The sequence below is a fragment of the Pecten maximus genome, chromosome 19 (genome assembly GCF_902652985.1).
Source record: "Pecten maximus chromosome 19, xPecMax1.1, whole genome shotgun sequence".
Classification (NCBI taxonomy): Eukaryota; Metazoa; Mollusca; class Bivalvia; order Pectinida; family Pectinidae; genus Pecten; species Pecten maximus.
In genome coordinates, this window is record NC_047033.1 from 5,473,869 (window position 1) to 5,501,512 (window position 27,644).

The 27,644-nt window shown below is 34.4% G+C and overlaps 2 protein-coding genes across 3 annotated transcripts in view; both read right to left on the reverse strand.

Moving 5' to 3' along the window:
* Window positions 1-26,438, reverse strand: part of LOC117317884 (cytochrome P450 3A8-like) — a 35,233-nt gene extending 8,795 nt beyond the window's left edge. The window contains exons 1-7 of one of the 2 annotated variants that reach the window (XM_033872853.1): window positions 26,338-26,438; window positions 8,560-8,639; window positions 7,413-7,509; window positions 6,266-6,318; window positions 5,285-5,381; window positions 2,340-2,456; window positions 534-622 (exon numbers count right to left, since the gene is read on the reverse strand). In XM_033872853.1, coding sequence (XP_033728744.1) covers window positions 534-622; window positions 2,340-2,456; window positions 5,285-5,381; window positions 6,266-6,318; window positions 7,413-7,509; window positions 8,560-8,612 — 506 coding nt within the window. In that variant the 5' untranslated portion in view covers window positions 8,613-8,639; window positions 26,338-26,438. Of the gene's footprint in view, window positions 1-533; window positions 623-2,339; window positions 2,457-5,284; window positions 5,382-6,265; window positions 6,319-6,990; window positions 7,075-7,412; window positions 7,510-8,559; window positions 8,640-26,337 lie in introns of those variants that run through there. The other variant, XM_033872854.1, reaches the window with a different exon arrangement.
* Window positions 15,337-23,294, reverse strand: LOC117318061 (putative uncharacterized protein DDB_G0286901). The gene is made up of 2 exons (XM_033873063.1): window positions 23,101-23,294; window positions 15,337-15,976 (listed from the first exon to the last, which is right to left on the reverse strand). Exons 1-2 carry the CDS (start codon window positions 23,292-23,294, stop codon window positions 15,337-15,339), a joined length of 834 nt encoding a protein of 277 aa, XP_033728954.1.
* Window positions 26,439-27,644: the final 1,206 nt, after the last annotated feature.

Below are 27,644 nucleotides of genomic sequence, written 5' to 3' on the forward strand. Positions count from 1 at the left end.
CAAATGTCATGGCAATTATGAAAACTCATCGCTAACAATGTCACATATGCAGGTTATGTATATTATACTAGTATCTATTGCCCTGGTTGCAGCGTAATATGAAAGTTTATTCATCCGAAAGTATCAAATTATAATTGTGCTACCCAGGGTTAAATGAACCGATATATTTGATCATGATTCCGTGTTATGACCATTCTATTTTAGCAGAATTATATTTGTTTTTTTCTGCTTCACAACTATATAAAGTTTTATGTCCATGACGAGAGAGATATGCGATGTTTCATATGTCACGTGATGCGTTTCAGCTTATCACCGACACTGTTAAAAATATGAGGTTATAATATGATAAAATCTGTTAATCATAAGTAATTTGTTTTGATACGAATGATCTGAGATCGATATCTATAAAATATTGTCTGAGATCGATATCAATAAAATATTGATAAAAAGTACTATTTCATTGAAGCGGAAAACATATCCCCCCTCCCCACTTTTTTTTTAAGTTTCACATAACGAACACCCAATGCACTTACGATTTAGGCGTAATGGTTGAGTTACTTTTTGCGGCAGCCTCGAATTCCTGGGTAATATTGACTGCATATCTGTTAACATTCGAAGTCATCTGCGAAATAGGGATACATTTCAGTTTTACGTAGTTTCTATCACATTTTAATTGATATACATGGAATTCGTTATTGCATTATGAAACAGACGCTGTAGATAAAAAAAATCAGTTTCCAAGACCAGTAAATCGAGTCCAGAGGAGCGAATGTATACATAATGGAGTCAAAGCCCCTCCCCGACAAAACATATTCTTATATAAAATAGCCTCGGCAGGAAAGATCAACCTCGTTCCTTCAATAAATCAGGTTTATACAATAAACGTCATGTTTTGCTAAAAAAAAAAAAATTTTAACGAAATTTAAACAGTTACGAAAAACATGCAAATATATCACAGTTTAAGCAAGATATAAAATAAATAAAGTCAGCATACCACCATTACATGTTGTACATAAACAGGGATAAAAAAGACAATAGCGGCTACACACAGAGACAAATTAGACTAAAGCGGCCACACAGCGGGATAGCAAAATGTAAAAGAACGGTCACCAATACAATATAGACGAAGGCAGTCACAGTCGGATAAAATAGACGATAACTGCTAAACAGGGATAGAAAATAGCGGCCACACACCGGGACAAAATACACATTGCGATCACATAACTCGATGAGTTATACAATATCGGTCACACAATGAAACAAAATAAAATATAGCGGCCATATACATAGACAAAAAAGACAATACTTGTCACACACCAGGACAAAATAATCAATACGGTCACACTATGAAACAAAATAAAATATAGCGGCCATATACATAGACAAAAAAGACAATACTTGTCACACACCAGGACAAAATCATCAATACGGTCACACTATGAAACAAAATAAAATATAGCGGCCATATACATAGACAAAAAAGACAATACTTGTCATACACCAGGACAAAATAATCAATACGGTCACACACCAGGACAAATACAAATTTAGGATCGCACATTGGGATAAACTAGAAAAAAAGTGGGCACAAACCGGGGCAAAATATAACTAATGAGTCACAAACTAGGACAGTATAGCCAAAATGAACCATACACCGGGACTAAACAGAAGTTATGGGTAATAAAACGGGACAAATGAACTTAGGGGTCACGCATTTGGAAAAAAATAAAATGACGGAAACAACAGGAAAAACAGAAAATAAGGGTCACCCATAAGGAAAAACATATTATTATACCTTATGTAAGATTCTCGCCTTATTATTGGTCAATTCCTAATCACATGACCTGAAACAATATGCAGTGTCAGAAACAGCGGTCAACATTGCCGTGGGATATTGCAATGTTCCCCGCTGCGCCCGAAAACGCACGATTGTTTCTTACGGAAAATCCCGAACATTGAGAAGGGAGACAATTCTTACAAACGCAACAGTGACACAGACAACTTGTAAACATGGAGCAGACGTCCAAGAGGTTTACCTCAATATTTGAGGAGGATATCGATAAGTTGATATCTATTCGGTATAATAAAATAAATAGTGCCCTTGTCTGAGGGGAATATGGAGGATTGTTTCCCCTCGAGAACATTATCTTCCCACGCCTATCGGCTCGGGAAGATAATGTTCCCTCGGGGAAACAATCCTCCATATTCCCCTCAGACAAGGGCACTATTTATATATTATTGGTCACTTACTAGGGCAGATACGACGGAAGATGTCTTACTCTACCCAGGTAAGATACCACAAGGGTGTTCGCTATGGGTAGGGTTATTTTCACACGTACCTTTCTGATCTTGGATGTTTTGAACACAGATGGCAGCAGCAATCGGACCCTTTTCCATTCCTTGTCCCAGAGAAAAGAAACTCCTTTATCTAGTGGTTCGGGAAATATGTCAGGTACCTGGATAATTGTATAAAAACCATGATGCAGTCGTTTTGTCCGTTTAAGGCCCTGGATTGCTCCTATGGCCCATGTGTTGAAATGTTGGTGCTATGGGCCTTACTTTTGTATGTTGAAATTTTGGAGGCGACTGAGAAAATCTAAAATGGGTCGGAGAAATATTAAAATCTGGATGAGGAGGCTCAATACAGTAACCCAATAATTCAAAAATATGCACAATTTTCAAGTTGTATTTTGAAAAACGCCAATATCATCACCTCCCTGCCGCATGATTGCGACAATTGGCGAAATAAGAAATAAAAGCGGATTTATAACCAGAAAACTAACGCTCTAGCAGTCTTCCTTTTAAATCTTCTTCCATACACCTTAGTTATATTAATCAAGGTTGATAGCAGATTATTATATCATTATATTCATGATTCAATTTTACAAACTGTTAATCATACTAAGGTCCGGATAATCTACCTATGGACACGTTTAAAACATTGTATTGTGATATGTATATTCATCTGTCTACCGCCTAGGATGGTTTTTAATTAACATTCTACCATGTTTGCTATGTAACACCAGTTTTGATTGGTTTGAAACCATGTATTATTTTCCAATAACCCACGCTCGTGCCAATAATACACGGTCGTGAGTCACGGCTGTTACAATTTTAAGTATCTAATATTCACCCGTTTCTTAAAAGAGGTTATTATAGCCGAGTGGGCTAATGGGTTAGTCTTTCAATATATTTTTATCACGACGCGAGTTCGAATCCTACGGAGCCCCCCCCCCCCCCCCCCCCCTCTTTTTTTTCTTTTTTTTTTCTTTTTTTTTATCCCTTTTTTTTTAATTTTCAAAATCAATGCCATATGATAGATGCTCTTGATCGTAGTACTGTATTGCCTGTATATTTTCATCGACAAATAATGCAATACTCAAGAAATAAATTACAAGGTTTTCCCGGGGTTTCTTTGCTGTTTTTCTATTAGAAAGAGGTCGATCTCAGAACTAAACAGTACATGGTAGAATAGAAATAATCAACTTTGACTCGTGTATTGTTGCAGGATATACAACTCGGACTCGGATATTTTGCAATTTTAATTAATAACTCAGGCCTGCAGCCTTCGTTATTAATTTAATTGCAAAATATCATCGTCCTCGTTGTATATCCTGCAATAATACACGAATCATCGTTAATTATTTCTTAAACAATAGGCCTTAGGCAAATGAATGTTCGACCGAAAACATCAACATAAATATTACGATATTTGTTCGTTGTTTATTTACTAAACTTATGTAACGGTTTCATGGTCATGTTTGTATGCAGTCGTTTGTAATTTACTTGTGTCTTGATAAAGGGGCGGATTGTCGCGAAAATTCGACAGTTTACTTGTCGTTATTACTACTTGACCAATTATCTATTTCTAGTAACACGCATCCAATAAACATCCGGGCACAGTTGATCGAAATGTGATTAGCGTTATCACTTGATTAACGATAATCTCATTTCTCCTTTACTTCAAAACATGAGTGCGTGTATCCCTTGAATTAGGCGGCTAAGAAGAGACATATATAGTTTCATAGAATTTTGTTAAATTAATTTTACCAAAAATGATTTTATCATGATATTAAATTGTTGTTAAACTGTGATTAGCTTAATCACCTTTTGAGCAATTGGGCCCTTGTTTGTTAGTACCTTTATTGGATTACAACGTCCGTATTACATACTAGATATACAAGACCCTTTGGGTATATGTGATACATGAAGTAAGTGTGGTGGGAAAATAACATCTTAAGAGATCAATTGTGAGAACAACTATAAGATAATTTTAGAAGTATCACAGTCCATACAGTATTATAATTCCCTGACGAATCCATGATTTAAAAAAGACTATGAGATTTTTAATACTATAAATGACTATGAAATTTTGTAGAGTAATGTTCTGACAGTACTCGAATTTCGATCAATTAGTAGCCTGGAAAGAGAAGAAATTGTGTGCAATAACAAAAGAAAAAGAGAGTAAAAACAGTATTTTTGTGCATAATCAAGTTTTCCCATGAGTCGAACAATCTTAATTACTTCCTAAATGGCGGCCCTCCCCCAGTATTATTTCCCATTTGGCGATATTTATCTTTTACAGAATAAACATAACTATATTTATTTCCCTTTTCACGCTCCAACAATATTGGTTCTCAGAAGTCGACCGAAATGTATTTTTTTTAATTCGAATGGTTGTCTTCAATAAATATGTTTCGAAAGTAAGTATAAATGTTTCTGTGACGTCCAGCAAGCATGGAAGATAAGACATGCCTACAAAGTATTGCTCAATCATTATATTTCCTCCACAAGGTGCTGTACTTTTCAGTGTTAATATTTCTATAGCATGACTGCCATTTTATGATGTCGGAAATGTAGCATGTTTAAACAACATATTTTGTTAGGTTATTGGGTCTACAACGCGGTTGGTTGAATCTGAATTCTCGACACCATAAGACATTCTATTTAATATTAGACCTGTACTTTCCGTTCCTCTACGATTAGTTTAAACATATTTTATTGACATACAAAAATGACAAAGGGGTTAGTCAGCAAGTTTTACCAACTTATAAACGACTTCTTCCTTCTACGATACTCTAAGTTACACTTCTTTACAAGACCTAACTGTTCCTTGCAAGAGGTCATCTCGGCATGCCCTTTGAGCTCCAGATATAAGCCAATGAAAACTGGTGGATGACGTCACTAATGACTGATAACTTACGACAAAGAATCTTATATGTGCCAAACGCATGATGAGTATTACGAAGGATATGGGCAGAGTTACGACGGGAGGGATACTTACCCATCTGTTGGAGAATATGTTGAATTTTTTCACCAATACTTCGTTGATCATGGTTCTGTCGTCTATAACAATGTTCAACATAAAACCGTTGTACCACCTGGCAAAATAAAAGGTAAAAGACAATATAGTCCATGGACAAAATGAACGCCTTTCGCTTGGCGCATTTTAGGTCTTCACATGGCGCATTGTGGTTCTGCGCTTGGTGCACTGTCGCTGTACGGACGCCAAAAAGAGAGAGCGCCATGGCTGAAATCAGCCACCATAGGATTGACTTCGATTTGTAAGGAAAGCGATGTCGAGTTTGTTTGTCTGTTTGTTTGATTGGTATATCGCTCTGTGAACAACTAGGGCCATTTTAGGCAGGGGTCTCCTTGTGGTAGTCGGTGACTTCCTCAATGAACAACATACTAGAAGCCCGTCGAATGCCATCCTGAGCAATCAAGTTAAATTGCCCTTCCCAAGAACACACCCACAGGAGTACAGACCGGCCTGGCCCGTTCCTCATCAGCTTGTGGAGAAACACCAACCGACATGGGTAGGGAGCGTCGAACCACGCACCTCGGTTCTTCACCTTGAAGTTAAGTGGCCGGGGCTCTAACCAACAGAGATATTGCGGCTCCTTGGTAGGTGACTTCGATACAGCATATGACGCTTACGATTTTGAAACTCCTGGTCTTATTTCCCCCTCTACCTCAATTGTATCCATGCATATAAATCTATCTTTTTATTATGTTTTTAATGTTTCATTGATTTTTTGTTATTGTTATTATGTCAGCCTTCTCTGTAAAATAAGAATCCGAAAACGTTAACCTGTGAAACTTAGCAAAACGTTTTTGATTAAGAATCACTAACATGTAAGCGAAAAAAAGAAACATTGTTTTCTTTTGTGTTCAAGGAATAATACACTTGTAACAACTTGCTTTTAACTATGAACATATATGCATAGACCTACCACCCTGTCGGTGTACTGTATGTACTTACCCCACAACATGCCCATAACGCTTTAGCCATGCACTCTCGGATTGAATTAAGCCCTATCGAGATAAAAACAATCATAAGAGAAATATAATCTAAATCTAAAGTATTTCACATTTTAAGAATACGCCTAATATCACACAAATACACTTAAAAATATGTTACAAATCGCTCAATTCTACAGCATAATGTGCTATACGTCATTAAATATTACAGAGTAATTTGCTTTAACTTATTTCATTTCATATTCATCATTTATTTTAAATTTCTTTTATCATTAAGACTTACAACAAGATAGTATTTTCAATTTGTCATTTTTAAATTTTACTTTAACCGTTAATAATTAATTGATAAATTAATTTTAAAATGAATCTCTCGATCTCGTTTGTTTTAGATATTTACTTTAATATCAATTTAACACGGCAATTTGACATTTATCTCCCAAATATCTTTTTATTTTTATTTTTGCAGTGATCTTCTGGGATCTATATGATTTTCTATAAAGAACTATACTTTTATTTCGAGACTTTATGTCTGCATTCAAGTATTACAAATTATGATGCATTTCATAAAAGTTTTTAACGTAAAAAATGAGTTTTAATTAGAAATATTTGTCCCTAATCACGATCCTTAATAGAATGTTTCATTGCAAGAGTATCTCTCTACTATTGAACTAATATTGTTATCAAATAATTCAATCTTGCTTGTAACAAGCATTTTCATTGGCTTACTTTTTAAATGACGTTGCCGTTAGTAACGCCGCTTTTGACTGGCTGACACAGCGGCGTAAATTCCCTTTCCACAGGGATTGTGTACTGCAAATTTTACTATGATAATTAGCTTGAATATATCTTTATGTTATTGAGGCCATATCCCCAATCCTCCACAAAAAAAAAACAAAAACAAAAACAAAAAACAAAAAAACTAGGGTATCCACTTTTCTGCTGCCTTTTCTTTGATAGTTGTATGTAAACTATTACTATATTTTTTTTGTTCGCTATCGAATAATGGGTTAAGGGAGATAACCCCTGTTTACTTGTAAGAATTTAGAAAGTAATTGCATGAAATTTAAACTCGACTTTCAATGATGTCATGATTCACTACGATATCATATTGTAATATTCACAAAGTCATTATGTCGCATAAGTCTTACTTTTCCCACGATGTTGTGTATACTGCCGATAACAGGAAGTGTTTGTATCATCGGTATGCCGCCTTCCTCCAGTCGACGAATTGTACGTCTGTGGTACCTTTAATACAAATGAAAATGATGTCATGGACTACATGTATGTAACAAAGCTAAATCGGTCATTGGATTCCTAAGCTAGGGGAAATGTTATAAAAGTATTAAGGCTTCGGAGGAGACCAAGTGGGTTTTTCCGGGTTTTCAGATTTTTCCCATAGTAAGACCCCTCGCGCACTAACATTGTAATATTTATAATATAAGTTGTTTCCCAATCGTTGTAAAATAAATAAAGGTTAAATTCAAAGGATACTTTAGGTTGTCAACCACGAGGGAATGTCAAATGTTACATATTTAGCTATCAGATTTTCACCGAGAAGGTCAGGTGTGCCTTATACCTTGAAGAGACCTACTGTAGTATGTGTCCTTCGTATGGGAAGAATCTGGCAATTTCCCACGTAGGTTTCGATCTCGCAACCCAGAGATGGAGGGCTAGTGCTGAGGAGTCGGGACACCTTAACCACTTGGCCTCCTCGGCCTGGTACGGTTGTATTTGGAAAACATCTGACACTTTTGACTGTCGGTTTCATAGTTTGTACATGTATGTAATACATTTTCAGGTATAACCATTTTTGATAATATACATTAATAACATATATAATTTAATAAAATATTGTGAAAAAAAAATAAAAATAAAATCCCATACTTTGATAGAAGTTGTTTTGCTGCAACTGGTTTACAGTTCTCAACAGAACATATAACAATTTGATATATGTATATATTTTTGTAACTTTCTTTAACATATATTTCAGAATAAACGATTGAAGTGATGAAAATGATACAAGGAATGGCAACTATCTTTTGAAATTTTGAATAATGTTCATAAAACCCCTCCGAATCCAAGGTTTTGGGGCTAAGAAAATGTGACCTCAATTCATAACGATGACATTTGGTAACAGAAGTTTAGTCTGTGGAATATATCAATATTTTACAGACCATAATTGCCGAAAATAAAAACTCGAAATTAACGAAAACAATGTCTGCATAATAAAGCTTTCCAGTGAGCTGAAATCGCTTTCAAAATTCAAATATCTTTGAAATACGGTACCGAACTTACCATAAATAGAGAATCACGGTCAGGGCGCCTAACAAGAGTGTGCACGCGTCCATCTCCAGTTATCTCATTGTTTAACGTACCTAGCGAAAAACAAAACATGTCCATTAAAACCGAGAATCCACTGTCTGTTTCATGTAAACCAATTGTGTACGTACCTACAAAAATATGTAAATAAGTCGATTAAAATCGAGAAATCGTTTTCTGTCTCCATTAGTCTATCTCAAAGTTTGATATACCAACAGTGTAAGAAAAAAACATGAAAAATAAGTCCGTTAGAACATAATACTTGATAATAATAGTTTGTCCGTTCTTTAAAAACAAGAAATCATGGTATGTCCTAACATCCGTCTCAGAGAATTCTCTCTCTTAGCAAACCTAAAGAGTAGCCGATTAGATTATATAGTCTGTCGGTCCTTACGTCCAAATTTAAAACTCACATCGTATAGTTTACCTACAGACAAAAACAAAGAGTCAATAAAATCGTATTTCTGTCCGAACGTCCACATCAAGTTATTATATGTTTAATATACCCCAAGAAAAAAAAACAATTAGAATCTAAACCATAAAAATCGGCATAAGTAAGTGAGAGTGTATGAGCGACTGACTGAAATAACGTGTCTTTTCCCTTAATTTATTTTCATTTTATTAAAAATGTTGCAGTATAATAAATAAGAAATATTGAAATTATTGTCTGAACAGAAAATGAAGTTAACTAGATATGAAAAATCACCGTATTTCCAAATATGTTTGTCATAAGATAATTAGTACTTTAACGTATTATTGATAGTCCACGCCCGGTTGTTAAATATAATACCACATTGTACTGAGGCAACATCAATTGGAATTTAGATCAGAATAAAACAGGAACAGACGGCACAAAATGCACATGAAATCCTTTTCACTGGGCATGGAATTAAAAACAAATTTACCTCAAAGGTGGTTTCATAGGATATGTGAAAATATATACGTAATGTACTACTGCGCGAAGAATATGACCCTGATATGTTTTAGAACATGTGTATAATCTGGGTTTACACGATCTGTCGGTATATTACACTGTTTCAAACTCGACAGTAGATGTCACCCTTATGCTGTACATAGATAATATCTGTCACCTGTCACTTGAAATCTCGATATAAGCCAACATCAAAGAAAATAGTTATTTATTTATCTATCAGAGCTAAATTTGTGGTTACCTCCACCATTGCTGCCCCAGTTTAGTGTTACTTCTTCATGAATACACTAACTGCCCCAGTTACTGGATACACTTGCTTGGCCCAGTTAAGTGTTACCTCTACTGGATACACTAACTGCCCCAGTTACTGAATACACTTGCTTGGCCCAGTTAAGTGTTACCTCTACTGGATACACTAACTGCCCCAGTTACTGGATACACTTGCTTGGCCCAGTTAAGTGTTACCTCTACTGGATACACTAACTGCCCCGGTTACTGGATACACTTGCTTTGCCCAGTTAAGTGTTACCTCTACTGGATACACTAACTGCCCCAGTTACTGGATACACTTGCTTGACCCAGTTAAGTGTTACCTCTACTGGATACACTAACTGCCCCAGTTACTGGATACACTTGCTTGGCCCAGTTAAGTGTTACCTCTACTGGATACACTAACTGCCCCAGTTACTGGATACACTTGCTTGACCCAGTTAAGTGTTACCTCTACTGGATACACTAACTGCCCCAGTTACTGGATACACTTGCTTGGCCCAGTTAAGTGTTAACTCTACTGGATACACTAACTGCCCCAGTTACTGGATACACTTGCTTGGCCGAGTTAAGTGTTAACTCTACATGCTACATTTACTGGCCCAGTTAAGTGTTATCTCTACTGGATACATTTACTGCCCCAGTCGAGTGTTACCTCTACTGGATACACTTACTGGCCCAGTTACTGGATACACTTACTGGCCTGGTTAAGTGTTACCTCTACTGGATACATTTACTGGCCCGGTTAAGTGTTACCTCTACTGGATACATTTACTGCCCCAGTTAAGTGTTATCTTTACTAGTTACATTTACTGTCCCAGTTAAGTGTTACCTCTACTGGATACACTTACTGCCCCGGTTAAGTGCTACCTCTACTGGATACACTAACTGGCCCCAGTTAAGTGTTACCTCTACTGGATACACTTACTGCCCCGGTTAAGTGTTACCTCTACTGGATACACTTACTGCCCCAGTTAAGTGTTACCTCTACTGGATACACTTACTGCCCCGGTTAAGTGTTACCTCTACTGGATACACTAACTGGCCCCAGTTAAGTGTTACCTCTACTGGATACACTTACTGCCCCGGTTAAGTGTTACCTCTACTGGATACACTTACTGCCCCAGTTAAGTGTTACCTCTACTGGATACACTTACTGCCCCGGTTAAGTGTTGTTTCCTCTACTGGATACACTAACTGGCCCAAGTTAAGTGTTACCTCTACTGGATACATTTACTGCCCCGGTTAAGTGTTACCTCTACTGGATACACTTACTGGCCCGGTTAAGTGTTACCTCTACTGGATACACTGACGGTCCCGGTTAAGTGTTACCTCTACTGGATACACTGACTGTCCCGGTTAAGTGTTACCTCTACTGGATACACTTACTGCCCCCAGTTAAGTGTTAACTCTACTGGCTACATTTACTCTCCCAGTTAAGTGTTACCTCTACTGGATACATTTACTGTCCCAGGTAAGTGTTATCTTTACTAGTTACTCTTAGTTACTCTTACTGACCAAGTTAAGCGTGGCATCAACTGGTTATATTCTCTGTTTTTATGATTTTTTTAATAATTTACTTTTTATTTAGTTTTACAGTTTGGTTTGGTTTTGTTTTTGTTTAACGTCCTATTAACAGCCAGGGTCATTTAAGGACGTGCCAGGTTTTGGAGGTGAAGGAAAGCCGGAGTATCCGGAGAAAAACCACCGGCCTACGTACCTGGCAACTGCCCCACGTAGGTTTCGTACTCGCAATCCAGATGATGAAGGCTAGTGATAAAGTGTCGGAACACCTTAACCACTCGGCCTCCGCGGCCCCATAGTTTGACAGCAATACAATGTACATTATACAAGGATGATTCGAACACTGTTTGTGGTCCCTCCCTTCTAAACTACACCAAAATTTCCAATTTTTGTGTCGAACATCAAAGCGTCATGCTTTCACAGGTCTGATTGGCCGAGTGTGACCGATCAGCCGTGACGGTGTTACCAGAGCCTTTTGTTAGTTTCTGGCTGTCGGTCAAACATCATTCCGTTGTTAATACAGTAGCACAGGTGAAGAAAAACGTTAAAGTGTAAATAACTTTGAATAAACTGTACACGTTTTAGTCAACAAACCATAACATCAGGACCTATTGTGTTCTGTTTACTGATTTTATACACATGGCCGCCGAAAAAAATGTTAGGAAAAACTAAACGATAAATTACGTATCAACCCCCTGAAACATGCGCATTTACATTCTTGTCTGTCATTGATTTATTTGTCTTTGCCTAAATTCTGAATGCAATAGAAACAATAATACGCAGGATTAATTGATTATGTGCAAAACGAAGCCGATGAACACTGACCGAGGCCTTCACCTTTTAAACAAAATCAGCGCGGTCTATCAAATTTTTCCGAACTGTTTATTATTTCATATTGTTTAATTGTAGAACATTATAGACATACTTTAAGAGAAATAGTGTGAGTACAGTATATACATGTATATTTTGTAGGTTTCTGTACATATAACAACTAGAATAATTGGTACAAAAATGTTGTTACTAATGACATTTTGTACGTAATCATTTAATACAATTATGTACAAAACGCTGCTAGTGACGACATTGTTTGTACATACAACTGTAATACACATTCAACAATTAAGTACAAAAAACATCTGCGTGTCCCACTCCTATCTCAGTGATATTTATCCAGATTAAAAATCACTATTCTGTTGAAATTAGATAGAAGTAACTTGACCAATTGTTGATATGTATCTTTGGCTATCCATGGGTCTTGATTTTGCCATTTAATTTGTTAAGCTACCTGTTAATTTTGGCAAAACAAAAACATAATAAGGAGAACAAATAAAGCCCATGAGTCATATTGCACAAAATAACCACGCCATTATGGTCACAGGTGTCTATAGCAGGTAGTGCGACTGCTTGTTTGACCAGATTTTACTTTATCAAAGCATAAACGTCGATTCATTTTAACCATTATTAACACTCCCTCCCCCCCCCCACCCCCCTCCCCATAGAGACGTTTATAGAATGGACAGATTTCCTCCAATATATCCTTCTGTTTAGATATTAAGTTGTTATTACAAAATGTATCAGTTTGTAATTCTAATATTGTTTTTGAAGCATAATTTCTTGTGTCATGATCAATAAAATATCTCATAGGTTTTTTCCCCTTCTTCTGCCCATTTTGCCCCTGACCTAATAATACTACCTGTCATCTTATGTGCTCTGATCTTCTCTAAATCATTTTCTCGACTTTTTAATTCGTCAAAGTTGACATTTTCTTGTTTTACCTCAAATTTCTATAAGCAAAGTTTCAAAAAAAAAAAACCTTATCATTGATAGAAAATTGAATCTCGTGTTAAGGAATATTTTCAGTATTGTTCAAACGATATACTACATATTATGTAGTATACTATATTGCTTTTTCACATCTTTGATACAGGTATTAATTATTTTTTAAGATTCTGAGATCATATACAGTTTGTAGTAGTGAATTATTCAGTTTCCATGTTCCTTATCCTCTTTTAAATTCATCTAATGTTACTGTTATCTTGGGAGATGAATGATCTGACCAGGAGTATACTGGAGTGATCAATACCAGATAATAAACATTCCGAAACAATAAAAAAATCAAGACGTGCTTGTTTAACAGGGTTCTTTTTCTCCGGGTATACCTCTTAAGACATCAGTAAGACCAAAACTATCAATTATATCTAATACCCTTTCTCCGACTTTTGTTTTTTATGTTTCTACATGTGTTATCATAATCAAGTTTGGGGTTTTAAACAAGATTATGATTTCCACAAAAAAAAATGACATGGGTATAGCCAAGGTCTTCCATTGTGTCAGAATTATTTGAATCAGAACTATCCTGGTTTGACCATATATATTTATAAGTGCAAAGTGTGTTAGGTTTCTGTTTCTATTTTTAACGCTACAAATTATCCTGATATTGTCTTCCTTTTTCCTCTGAACTTTGTATTCAAAGTTATTGAAGAGGATAATTACCCCCAAGAGTTTCCACGAAAGGACGAAAAATAATAATCATACCCTCTATCATTCCTGTTAATCTCCACATTGTCTTCGGTAAAATATGTGTAAACAGTAGATATTGTTATTACTATCACTGAGATGGGAAAAAAAATTAATATTTTTTTCTCTTTTCGAAAGCTCTTGCACATTAGCCGAAATAATCCTCACAGTCTCCACTTTTATAGGGACCAACCAACCAATTGTTTGTCCATAGACTTTAGTCTTAACGTTTTGGAGTATATCATTAAAATTCCTGAATTCAATATGGCAATTATGGTTGATAACTTAAAGTTTAGGGTCTCATATAACACGTAATCAAAAAAAGTTGGGTCCTTCAGCTCAAATTTGTTCCATGGTAGCCATTTTTAAAATGGGTGAATTTCGCAGAAAAAATTCTCAAAAATCTGCAATGTTTACCTGTTAATTATTATGACCTGAACTTTTGGGAAAAAATTCAATCAGACTTATGAATTTATGTCAACATTTCTTATGGATAGTTACCTATCAGGTCACATATTTATTTTGTTTACTTCATAACATACTGGCCAATCAGTGGCTGCCAGAGATTTATCCCTGGCTCAACTTTCTATACACAGGGGATGTTTCAAAAATCTGTTTTTTTCAATTGGTCGGTTGTTCACTTATATGATAGCACTTTGCTAGGTTTTTTGTTGTTGGTTCTGCTAGGTATGTTCTTGTTGATACTGCTAGGTATGTTGTTGTTGGTACTGCTAGGTATGTTGTTGTTTGTACTGCTAGGTATGTTGTTGTTGGTACTGCTAGGTATGTTGTTGTTTGTACTGGTAGGTATGTTGTTGTTTGTACTGCTAGGTATGTTGTTGTTGGTACTGCTAGGTATGTTGTTGTTGGTACTGCTATAATTGTTGTTGTTTGTACTGCTAGGTATGTTTTTGTTGGTACTGCTAGGTATGTTTTTGTTAATACTGCTAGGTATGTTTTTGTTGGTACTGCTAGGTATGTTTTTGTTAATACTGCTAGGTATGTTTTTGTTGGTTTTGCTACAGTAAGTTTGTTGTTGTTGATTCTGCTAAGTATGTTGTTGCTGATACAGCTAGGTTTGTTGTTGGTACTGCTAGATTTGCTGCTATTGGAAACGCTAGTTTTTTGTTGTTGGTGAGACTAGGGCTGGTGTTGTTTGTACTGCTAGGTTTTTATGCTGGTAGGTTTTGTTATTGTTGACACTGCTAGGCATGCTGTTGTTGGAACTGCTAGGTTTGTTGTTGTTGTTGTTGTTACTGCGAAGCCTGTTGTTGTTGTACTGCTAGGTGTACTGTTATTGATACTACTATGTTTGTTGTTATTGGTACTGGTAGGTTTTCTTGTTATTGATACTGCTAGGTCTGTCGTTTTTGTTTGTACTGCTATGAGTGTTGTTGTTTGTTGTGCTAGGTTTGATGTTGTTTGTTCTGCTATGTTTGTTGTTAATTGTTGTTGTTGATACTACTAGAATTGTCCTTGTTGGTACTGTTATGTCTGTTGCTTTTTTTGTGCTATGTTTGATGTTGTAGGTACTGGTAGGTCTTCTTGTTGTTGATACTGCTATGTTTGTTGTTGATACTGCTATGTTTGGTGTTGATACTGTTATGTTTGTTGTTGCTGATACTGCTATGTTTGTTGTTGTTGATACTGCTATGTTTGTTGTTGTGGGTACTGCTATGTTTGTTGTTGTTGATACTGCTATGTATGTTGTTGTTGGTACTGCTATGTTTGTTGGTGTTGATACTGTTATGTTTGTTGTTGCTGATACTGCTATGTTTGTTGCTGTTGATACTGCTATGTTTGTTGTTGTTGATACTGCTATGTATGTTGTTGTTGGTACTGCTATGTTTGTTGGTGTTGATACTGCTATGTTTGTTGTTGTTGATACTGCTATGTTTGTTGTTGTTGATACTGCTATGCTTGTTGTTTTTGATACTGCTAAGTTTGTTGTTTTGGATACTGCTATGTTTGAAGTTGTTGGTACTCCTATGTTTGTTGTTATTGGTACTGGTAGATCTTGTTGTTGTTGGTACTGGTAGATCTTGTTGTTGTTGGTAGGTCTTGTTGTTGTTGGTGGTGGTAGATCTTGTTGTTGGTGGTGTTGGTAGGTCTTGTTGTTGTTGGTACTGGTAGATCTTGTTGTTGGTGGTGCTGGTAGGTCTTGTTGTTGTTGGTACTGCTATGTTTGTTGTTGTTGATACTGCTATGTTTGTTGTTTTTGATACTGCTATGTTTGTTGTTGTTGATACTGCTATGTTTGTTGTTGATACTGCTAAGTTTGTTGTTGTTGATACTGCTATGTTTGTTGTTGTTGATACTGCTATGTTTGTTGTTGATACTGCTAAGTTTGTTGTTGTTGATACTGCTATATTTGTTGTTGTTGATACTGCTATGTTTGAAGTTGTTGATACTGCTATGTTTGTTGTTATTGGTACTGGTAGGTCTTGGTGTTATTGGTACTGGTAGGTCTTGGTGTTATTGGTACTACTAGGTTTGTTGTTGTTTGAAATGCTACAGTTCACGTTGTTCTGACATCAGGATATATGTTGGAAGTGAAGACTGATGACTATTCCTCCAGATATATTGCTGTAACGGAGTCACGACGCAGATGTTCTATCATATTTTCACAGCTAACACACATTAACAGCACCAATAACAAACTGTTAACAGGCATGTAGATCTGCTAATGAATATGTAAACTGTGAACGTGAACTCGGAAAAGCAGTCGTATCAAAATTATTGCATGTCTTTTTCCGTGAAGAGCTTACTCGAAATCAAAATCATCAAAATTATCTAGTATGGATAATGTTAGCATCATAAAAAATAACGTGACGTTTTACCTCTAACTGTTTCAACAAAAAACGAATGCAAACAACATGATTTACATATTTATTTATATGTATATATGTATGTTGATCAACTATGGAATAACCCCGTTGAATAATTTAAAATGCACATACATGCAAATGAACTTTCTTATTGTTGGGAAATTGTAGTTTGACGACAAATTCAAATAATGTTGTCTCCCTTATATAAGAAAAAATAATCTAAAATTCGTTTTAAACTATTGCTAAATTTATTAACCACGTTTCTTAATTCCATATGAAAATTGGCCCACATACCCTGCAAAGATTTACAAACAGTCTTTTTTTTCTGTTATCTTCTTTTTATTTTTTAGTTTATTATTATTATTTCTTTTTGATTTTGAATCTTGATTTATTTCAAAATTATTCAGTTAACCTGTATGGTATTCTGCCTGGAATTTGGACATATAATAATATTGATGAAAAGTCCCCCGTCTTCGTTTAGATTGCAATGTTTATTACACCAAAAGGTGACTATCTATTTCAAGACTCTCTAACAAACTGAAATCACGTTTGTTCATATCACCGACGTTTTTACCTCCGTTATATAAGATAGATATCATGGATGTTAACCTCATTGAATCTGATTCTTTAATAATTACAACATTATTGATACTAGTGGTATGCTAATATTGAGTTCAGATGTAAATAACATATATGTGATCAACAACTATCATGTCAGTGACTTCATACAGAGATGATAGATATGCCCTCAAAGATTTGCATGTCGATAGTTTTTTTGTTTTGTTTTTTTATTTTTATTTTTGAAGACATTTTTAATACATAATACATGTAGATAATAATCTCATACACACACACACACACACATCCTCACACATACACATATCAGTTCCAGAATGTATGGTTTACAATTATCATCATTATCATATCAATCCTCGAGCTCAAGATCTTTCATCATCCTAATAGCATCCTCATCCTCATCATCATACTCATCATCACCACATAATCACATCATCATACAAATCAACATACTCTCATCATTATAATCTCATCATACTCTCATCATCATACTCTCATCATCATAATCTCATCACATTCTCATCATTATATTCTCATCATTATAGTCTCATCATCATACTAATCATCTTTATAATTTCATCAGCATACTAATTATCTTCATAATTTCATCATCATACTAATTATCTTCATAATTTCATCATCATACTAATCATCTTCATAATTTCATCATAATATCATCATCATCAACTACAAAGGTAAATACATAGAAAACCATACAAACTCCTATAAATGTGTATATATTCCAATAAACACACATACACACTCACATACATATTCAGTTTCCTGGTAGCCTGATCAATCCTGCCGAGAGCTCAGTTTCTGTCAACTGAGTCATCAGCAGGATTGACCACGCTCCACACTGATGAATACCACTTACATGCACACACACAATTGGGAAACAGGGAAGGAGGGGGGAGGGGGAGATAGACAAAGAAGGATGGGACAATTTAATACATAAAATTTAATTATACATTGTATGATAGGAGATGGAAAGTAATTATTAACTGCTTATTTAATGGGTATCAGCAACACAGCATTGGAGAAGAAAGAGATATGGTAATTATAAGAGATTTTCCCCCAGTTTTTCCACTCTTTTTCAAACTTTTCCCTACAGGCTTCTCCTTTACTATTTGCAATAAATTTTTGTGTCTCATAATATTGTTTAAGAGCACTTATCAGACCATTGATGTTTAAAGACTTGTGAAAACATCGCATTTTAAAAATATATTGTTTGATAACAAGGAGAATTTCATTGTCAACTTTACAGTTATTAAAATGTTGAGATAGTAATCCAAAGATAAAAGATTGCTTATTGAAATTAAATGGGATAAAAAGAACATCTAATAATATTCTAAGACTTTCTAATAAGTTCTGAACTTCACAACATTCCCACAAGATATGTATGATAGTTTCAATTTCAGAATTGCATAGAGTACAAAGGGGAGAGATTACGAGCTGTGATTTAAAAAGAAAAGAGTTTGTGGTTAAGATGCAATGATTTACTCTATACTGAAACCACTGAAGTTTGGTATTTTTTGTAACAATAAAGGGAATCTTGAATATCCTAGTCCATATTGTATCATTCAAGTTGAAAACTTCATTCCACTTCTTTTTACCTGTAGGAACAGTGTTATTTTTTATGAAAATATTATAGAAATCCTTTGAGCCTTTTCTGTGTTTCATGAATAATTCTATGTTCATTGGCAAACAAGGATATGGGATTTTTAATACAGGAATTTCTTTTGAAGACAAGAACTTTCTTACTGCTGACAAAAGGCTATGATACTGAAGAAAATTAGTTTTTACTTGATATATGCGAGTTACTTCTTGGAGGGTGTGAAAACATCCAGTATTATGCTCTGATACCATTTACCATAATTATGTTTTTGTTATAGAAATTCTTAAAAAACACTGATTTCTGGCCAACAGTTATATTTTTATTAAACCATAGTGGTGTTTTTAGGATAGAATCTTTCATAATGCTATTTTTTTCGATTGATAGATTTAAATTGTACCAGGCTTTAAACACATCAGCCCAGAATATATTACTACACCTTTCTGCACATAATCATTGCCACAATTGGCTAGCAAGTCAATGTCAATGTAACTTTTCAAAATAGCTTGCCATTTGGCTGTAGTCTGAAAAAGCCTTCTCACCCAAGATAATTTTAAAGAATCTATAAAAGCTTTTATATTTATCATTTTTAAACCACCATTTAGATAATCTTGAACAATAATATCTCTTTTTACTTTATCTGTTTTGCTATTCCACAAAAATTCAAAAAAAATGGAATTTAGGGTTGAAGTAAACTGTTCGTCAGGACTAGGGAGTGAAATAAAAAGATGGTTTAATTGTGAAATGAGAAGCAATTTAATAATATGGATTCTACCGATAGGAGTCAAAGCTCTTTTTTTCCATGTTTTAAGTAGTGACTTTAATTTAATTAGTTTTTTGTCGAAATTCAGTTTTGATATCTCATGTACGTTGACATGAAATGCAATCCCCAAGAGCGTGAATTTGTGTTTGCCCCATTGCAAATTAAGATCTGGTAGGAAGGTATCATCACTGAACTTTTTACTACCTATCCAAATTACCTGTGTTTTTGAAACATTAATTTTAAGACCAGAAATTTTAGCATATAAATTAAGTTCATTAACTGATTCTGTTTAATGCCAAAGATGTATCATCTGCGTATTGTGAGAGTAGGATTGGATTTCTATTGACTGCAATGCCTGTTATATTTTCATTATGTCATAATTTGATAGCTAATATTTCTGCACATAGAATAAAGATATACATGTTTTTAGATGTTTTGAATAGCTGAACGGCATAGACTATTACTCTTTCATTTCATTTCAACAGATTTTATTATACAAGATGTTATAGTACAAAGGGATTTGACAACAGGCTTTGCCTATATCAGTCTTCTCCCACATAAATGACATTTTGATAAAATAATATTGATAGAATTTTTCTTGACAAATTGAACAATAGAACTATATAATTAGGGTTATTTGTAACACTTGCACATACACTCATACACACATCATTGTAATAAATTAAGTAGTCATCCATAGTTTAATGGAATAATTTATAGTTAAAAAGTATCGAAAGTTCAGGAAATATTTTTATTTATATACATTGTATATAGAAAATAGATAATTATACAAGACTTTGTAAAGCAAAAGCGCTTCACCTAAAATGTACCTGACGGTGAGAAAGAAGAGTATTTTATTGAACAATTATAATGATAAACATACATATCAATGAAATATTATATAATTAATTGATTCAAAGAGAAATAAAAGAGAATTAAAACCTTCTCGAATTAGTTATAAATCTTTCTACATTACTTAATACAAATTTATCAAGATCAAGTGAAAGTTCATAGTTACCACATGTTAATAAGTTAATATTTATAAAACCAACTTGTATAAATATGTCATGTATAAAGTGCCTTATATGGTTGTAATTTGGACAGTAGAAGAAGTAATGCTCTAGATCCTCAGAATAATAACCACAGGAACAGGCTGAATTTGGAATTAGATGATCTATTAATCTGTGATAATTTAAGTTGCTAGCAGAGTTTCTTAATTGGCAAAGAGTGATATTTAATTTTCTAGGTGAGCATATTTTAAATAAATGAGTAGTATCAGTGTTTAAAGGTCTATTTCTATTCAATTTTGATTTTAAAATGATCAGTGAAGGAGCACTAGTTAAGTCTGCTTCAAGGGAGTTCCAAATTTTCATGACATCAATGAAGTAGCTGTTATCATACCAATCTAATTAAAATCTAGATGGTCATTCTCACTACGTTACATGAACATCTAACAACATCCCATCAGGGGTCACGTCAGGGTGACCTTTTGGATTAGCCAATCAAAAGACTACTTCCAGAATCTTGGAAGTGAATTTTATATGTCCGAATTAGCATGACTAGAGTGCATAGCTTGTATAATCTGTCAATTTGTTTCAAGTCATTTCGTCCCATACAGCATATAGCTATATACTGTGCCGAAATGGTTTGCATCAGATGCATGCTGTGACGAAATGTTTTGCTTCGATGACGTCGACAAAATGCCAATTCGCCCTGAAAGTGAAATACACACATCTCAGAGGTCATCAGAACGTGACCCCTTATGGGATATTGTTAGATGTTCATGTATCGTAGTGATAATTGACCGTCTAGATTTTAATTAGATTGTTATCATACAAGTTTGTTCTGCATCGAGGAATATTAAAGAATCTATGATTTCTGAGATTATGATGTGGAGGATTATTATTAATATAGGGTCTAACAATATCAAATAAATATTCAGGAGTCATTTTATTCAATATTTTATACATTAGGATAAGTTTATGTTTGCGACGTCTTTCGATAAGTGGTTCTAAATTAGTTTCAATATAAAGTTTATGATGAGATGTTCCACTTCTTAATCCAGTTATAATTTTCATTGCTTCAATTTGAATTGATTCAAGTAATTTCGACTCTGCAGTAGTACAATTATCCAAAACAACATCTGCATATTCTAAAATTGGTCTAACATATTTAGAGTTCATGAGTGGTAAAATATGTTTAAAATAATTTATACTACCGCAGAAAAATACATAAGTAAGTTTATCATTGTCTAAACTGTGAAGATCATTTATCATGATAGACCAAGCCTATACTGTGCCACATACAAAATATAAGGATCGTTTTGTAAACGCTTTGTAATGACTGGGTATTCATTAACGTTATTGAAACCACCGGAAGTAATAACATACATTTGCTGTGTACATCTGCAAGCATAAGATTACTAGATAACAGGAAAATATTTTGTTTTTCATATGTATTTTTTAAAGACAGTCAAATGTGAAAAGAGCTAATAGCTATATATGTTATCATGTTTTTAGATGTTTTGAATAGCTGAACGGCATAGACTATTTACTCTTATGCCACAAACAACCAGTATAACGTATATACATGTACGTAGTCAAGGAGACTGGCAAGAAATTAACAAGCATGACTGAATAAGTCCTAGATTTAAAAACAGTGGATGAATAAAAAAGGAACATTGGTATTTGAAAGAAATGTACTTCTATACAGGGCAAGATTCTTCCGCCACATATTACTGATAATATAATGGACAGACTCCAAAGAGATGCACTTTTAGATATATATTTCCACATATTGGAATGTGCATAGAATTTTGAACAAAGACAGATGAAAAAATCACAGGTTATATATACAAAAATGCCACATCTTACCTGGTGTTACAGAAATGTAAATCCCGTAGTCACATATAGAATACACGCCACACACTAAGAAGCCACACATATACACACGCGTACACATTATATTACCAATTCAGTAAACTCCAAACACTGTCAAAAGTTATCGGTATTAACCAGGAGGAATGAATTCCTGGCGGCACCGTGGTACCAAAGTTCCATACCGACATATTATCCATTGAAATTAAAAGTCTACTGGAAGTTTGAGTCGTTCTTCAAAAATTTTTCGGTGAGTCGAGTAGCCAGTGAAAGTCTCCTCTTTTTTCCGTTTGATAGTATGGCAAAGAGCTTTCCGTCGATACTAAAAGAGTTTTTGACACAGGAAAGTTTGTAAGCATCCGCCAGTATCCGTTGATTGGTCCTTGTGGGATCCTCGAAAATAATAATACCAGATTTTTTCAACTTGTACCGGGCTTTTATCACTTCGTTTCGTCTTCTAGGCCATTTATTCTGAGTGAGTTTTTTCTACCATGCTGTTCTAAATCATTACTCCTGGCCTCCATGATTTCATTCGAATTTTGCAGTTCAGCAACTTGTCCCTCAAGATTACTAACAGTCTGGCGTACATTTTCATTTTCTGTCTCAAGATCATATACCCTTCCTTCAGCTCATCTACCAGTTGTTTGTTCTCCGCTCTAATAGCTTCCTTTAGCTTGTTGTATCTTTCCTCCATATACTGCTTAGTAACTACATTTGACAGACTTTCAGTTATTTCCTCTAGTCTCTCATCAATGGTTTTCTCAGATCCGGACTTTGTACTACCATTTCTATCACGATTGCCGGTAGGCATATTTACTCCTTTGTATAGTAGATAACACAGTACATAAAGAGAATATAGTCAGTGTAGTCCAGGTCAATCCAGGTAAGCGTAGTGTTGGTTAACAGTGTTCAAAAAAGATCATACACAGTTAACAATAAATCGGTGAAAATAGGTTTTTTGTCTGAGCTCCAAAAAAAGTGAACTACCCAGGTCTGTGTGACCTTGACCTTTTTCGTATGTCGATAGTTTTGCCAAAGCAGCTTCTGATAATTTTATCCCAAAATGCAATATACATGAGAATTTTGTTGTCTTATAGATTGGAAGTATTATGTTTTAGCACATGTATTTATAATTTCTATTGTTTATGTTAAAAAATATCAATAGTAGAGTAAAATATTTATTCTCCTTAGAAAGAGTTTTAAACTTTGACGACGAATACCGTATATTGTTAATGATACGTGTATTTTATCAAATACATTTATTAAGAATTATTTAGCAGATTATTTGTTTTCAGGCTATGTTACATGAACTAGTCTCGCTGTATAATAAATAAACATTTTTTACAAATATATATATATATATATAAATACCCGGTACATATATTGAACAAAATGAAGATAAAATATTAAGTAGATGTACAAATCTGTATATTTCTAAAGATTTTTGAACACGTGATTTTGTGTTTCTGCGATCCGTATTCTGTGTACAAAGCATATCACATATACCAGTAATGTGTAATGTTATCACGTCGCAATTTGATAGAAGTCTATAATATACTGCCCGGAAATATGGTTGTGAAGCGTCAGGTATTTTTAAAATAAAGGAAGGTTCCTCAACGCGGGGGTATGACCTCAATATCTATATGTGTCAAATTTATATAAGTGTCTTGACACTTGTTTCTGATTCCTTTTTGTATCATTTATACAAGTGTATGTTATAAATATAAAATTAAATTGAAATTGACAAATAAAACACAGTTTAAACTGAAGAACTTTCGAGATTAAATGTTAGAAAATATTCGTTTTCACAGAAAACTGTCGTTGCATGGAACAGGCTTCCGTCAAATGTAGCAAATGCAAACACTGCCAATGCATTTGAATATAAGTTTGACGAACATTGGAAAAATCAACCAAAGAAGCATTCTTTTCAAGAAACAAATCGAACTATGAATGTTTTATTTTTGATATATTTTTTTCCTACAAAGCTGACTGCCAACGGAATGTAGTTTTCTACTTTTGTGAGAATAAAATCGATGTATCCAGGAACTGGGCTGCTGGTTTTGTGAACGGACTCGAGACTCAATAACGGAGTTGAAGATTTTTTGTTTTTGTTTTTGTTTTTATTTGTATTACATGACATTACACTAATGTTAAATGACACTGATATACATTTCATCATTAAATAATAATTCAATGAAATAACCAATAACCTCTGAAGTTAAATATAAAACAGCCTTATAGGACTAGTCCGTCAAGCTCGGGGGCGAATTTGAGGAAATTCAGAATGACGATCAGGAAACGCAATAGATAAGGTGTATCAACACTATAAATTAATTAGTTTCCTATATATGATATATAAATGTCCCATGAGTGTCTCAAACGTACGGGAAGTATCTAGCTTCAATATCTTTATGTTTTAACAAGCATTCTGTGAGTATTGCTAAACCAATACATGTCCCCTACCGGTGCCCCCAAGTTAAAACTTTAGCCAAATTTGAGTAAAAAAGTTTAGCCACAACTGAAACATGATCATTTTATGAAAATAAGTTCATTCCAAACAATGTGTAAATTCAACTCTATTGGGGTGAATAAACAATGTTTCCTGCCCATAAAAGATATTCAGGTATTCTTTTGGTATGTCTACTGTATAGAATAAAAGAATCTAAAGTGAATTTAAATTGAAATGTGTAATAACAGCCTTGGATTGAAATATAAACATAATTCTGCATAGCACAGCATAGTAGTACACTGATTTTATTCCAAAAGAATCTCACATCAGTGAAGCATTCAATACAGAGAAAACAGTTAAGTCCATATTATGGAAAAAAACTTCAAAAAATGAAAATATTTTTTTCATTTTCAACTGTATAAAAGTTATGCCACACACCCAAAGAACCTCTATGCAAAGAATCAGCATCCTAATACCATTATAAAACTTTAACCAAAACTTTAACCTCAATACAGCAATAACAGTTAAGTTAATAATATGGCAAACAAATAAAAAAAAAAAAAATACTTTTTTTTCCTTTTTAACTGTACAAAAGTAATGCCACACACCAAAAGAACCTCTATGCAAAGAATCAGCATTATACCATTATTAAGTGGTGTGCCATTATACAACTTTAACCTGAAGAAACAGAGAAAAGAGTTAAGTTTATAATATGGCAAAAATTTCAAAATATGAAAATATTTTTTTCACTTTTAACCATAAAAAAGTAATGCCACACATCCAAAGAACCTCTATGCAAAGAATCAGCATCCTTATACCATTATTAAGTGAATGGTGTGCCATTATAAAACTTTAACCTGAAGAATACAGAGAAAAAAGTTAAGTTCATAATAGTACAAAAAATTCAAAAAATGAAAATAATGTTTTTAAACTTTAACCAAAACTTTAACCGGACGGACTGACAGACAGACAGACAGACGTTCATAATACTACAAAAAATTCAAAAACTGAAAATAATGTTTTTAAACTTTAACCAAAACTTTAACCGGACGGACTGACAGACAGACAGACGGACGTTCATAATACTACAAAAAATTCAAAAAATGAAAACAATGTTTTTAAACTTTAACCAAAACTTTAACCGGACGGACTGACAGACAGACAGACGGACGCAGGCAAAACCTAAAGTCCCCCCCCCCCCCCCCCCCCCCCCCCCCCCCCCCCCCCCCGGTTTCACCGGTAGGGGACTAATAATTATACAACACTAAGAATTATCTAGAAAGCAGAATTAGTATCGACTCATCTGAATACCTTGTTTATAATTTGATTGTAACGCTAGTATTAAATTATTAATTTCAAAGAATACAATATACATAATTAAAAAATAACAAATTTGTTTACTTACAGTGAACGGAATCCTTTCCATCTAGGCCAGCTCATACTTTAAACACATTCATCATCACACAGTAGATAAGATGTGCTCTTCCATTAATCTTTGTTACAAACCACCTTAACTCACTTGTGTATTATATAAATAGTAACACCCTGAAGGTCATTGTCACGTTGCGGACGAATGGGTTTGTATGGGTGTACCTCGCGATCGTACTGAATCGTTCGGTAGAAAATTCAACGTTTATTGTTACGAAAACGTTGTAAAATACCTATATAAAGCCCTTTTCTAGGTTTTTTACTTCATTATATAAAATGACATTCAATGAGACAAAAACAATAGCAAAACAAAAATCAAAAACAGAAACAAACAAACAAAAAAAACATGTGGCCTCTATCAATGTATTTTCACAGAACGTGATCAAATCAGGTGACTACGCATGCTCGAGGTATAATACGCTTGTATTATTCTCCGTGTGATTGAGTTGATAACTGTAAGAGGGGAGTTAACTCTGATTTATTTCTCGTATTAATTTCCTGTTTTAAAAGAAATACGTTTGTACGAGCTCATGCTTATACGTTTTATTAAAATATTAAGATGATAATATTTTCAAGCAGTTATTTTTAGCAATGATCGCTTTGAAAATAAATGTTTTATTAACAGTCATTTTATTTCGATAAATGATGTGCTATAAAAAAAACTTATTCTAATATGACACGAAAATAGTAGTACGTACATGTAGTACGTATTTCCTATAAAAAAAGACGAATGGGATTATTTTATATAACGTGTTAATTAATTTCTATGTAAAACGTCTTAATTACAGTCGATATGCCAGTATTTCGGATATTAAAAGTGACGAATCATCGATTATAGATTTTAAGAAAGAAAAAACAATCTACTTAGGTTTTACTCAAATAATTTAACACGCTGTTTCTGAAATCATTAGAGCGTTGATTCGGGAATGTTGTAACTAGACGTGATATTCTGGGGGATTCTGACGTTCACTGATACTGACACTGAGGAGTGGGGAGGGGGGTGGGGTGGGGGGGTTGGATCTTCCCTAGTGTGTATTTGGACCTTCCCTAGTGTGTATTTGGACCTTCCCTAGTGTGTATTCGGACCTTCCCTAGTGTGTATTTGGACCTTCCCTAGTGTGTATTTGGACCTTTCCTAGTGTGTATTTGGACCTTCCCTTGTGTGTATTTGGACCTTTCCTAGTGTGTATTTGGACCTTCCCTAGTGTGTATTTGGACCTTCCCTAGTGTGTATTCGGACCTTCCCTAGTGTGTATTTGGACCTTCCCTAGTGTGTATTTGGAC

What these genes read in the sequence shown, in the direction of transcription:
- LOC117318061 (XM_033873063.1), bottom strand. Translation starts at nt 23,294, where the DNA reads ATGCCTACCGGCAATCGTGATAGAAATGGTAGTACAAAGTCCGGATCT. An exon ending in GTAGATGAGCTGAAGGAAGG is followed by an intron (nt 15,977 to 23,100) that starts GTATATGATCTT and finishes AAGACCTACCAG; the next exon opens with CACCACCAACAACAAGATCT.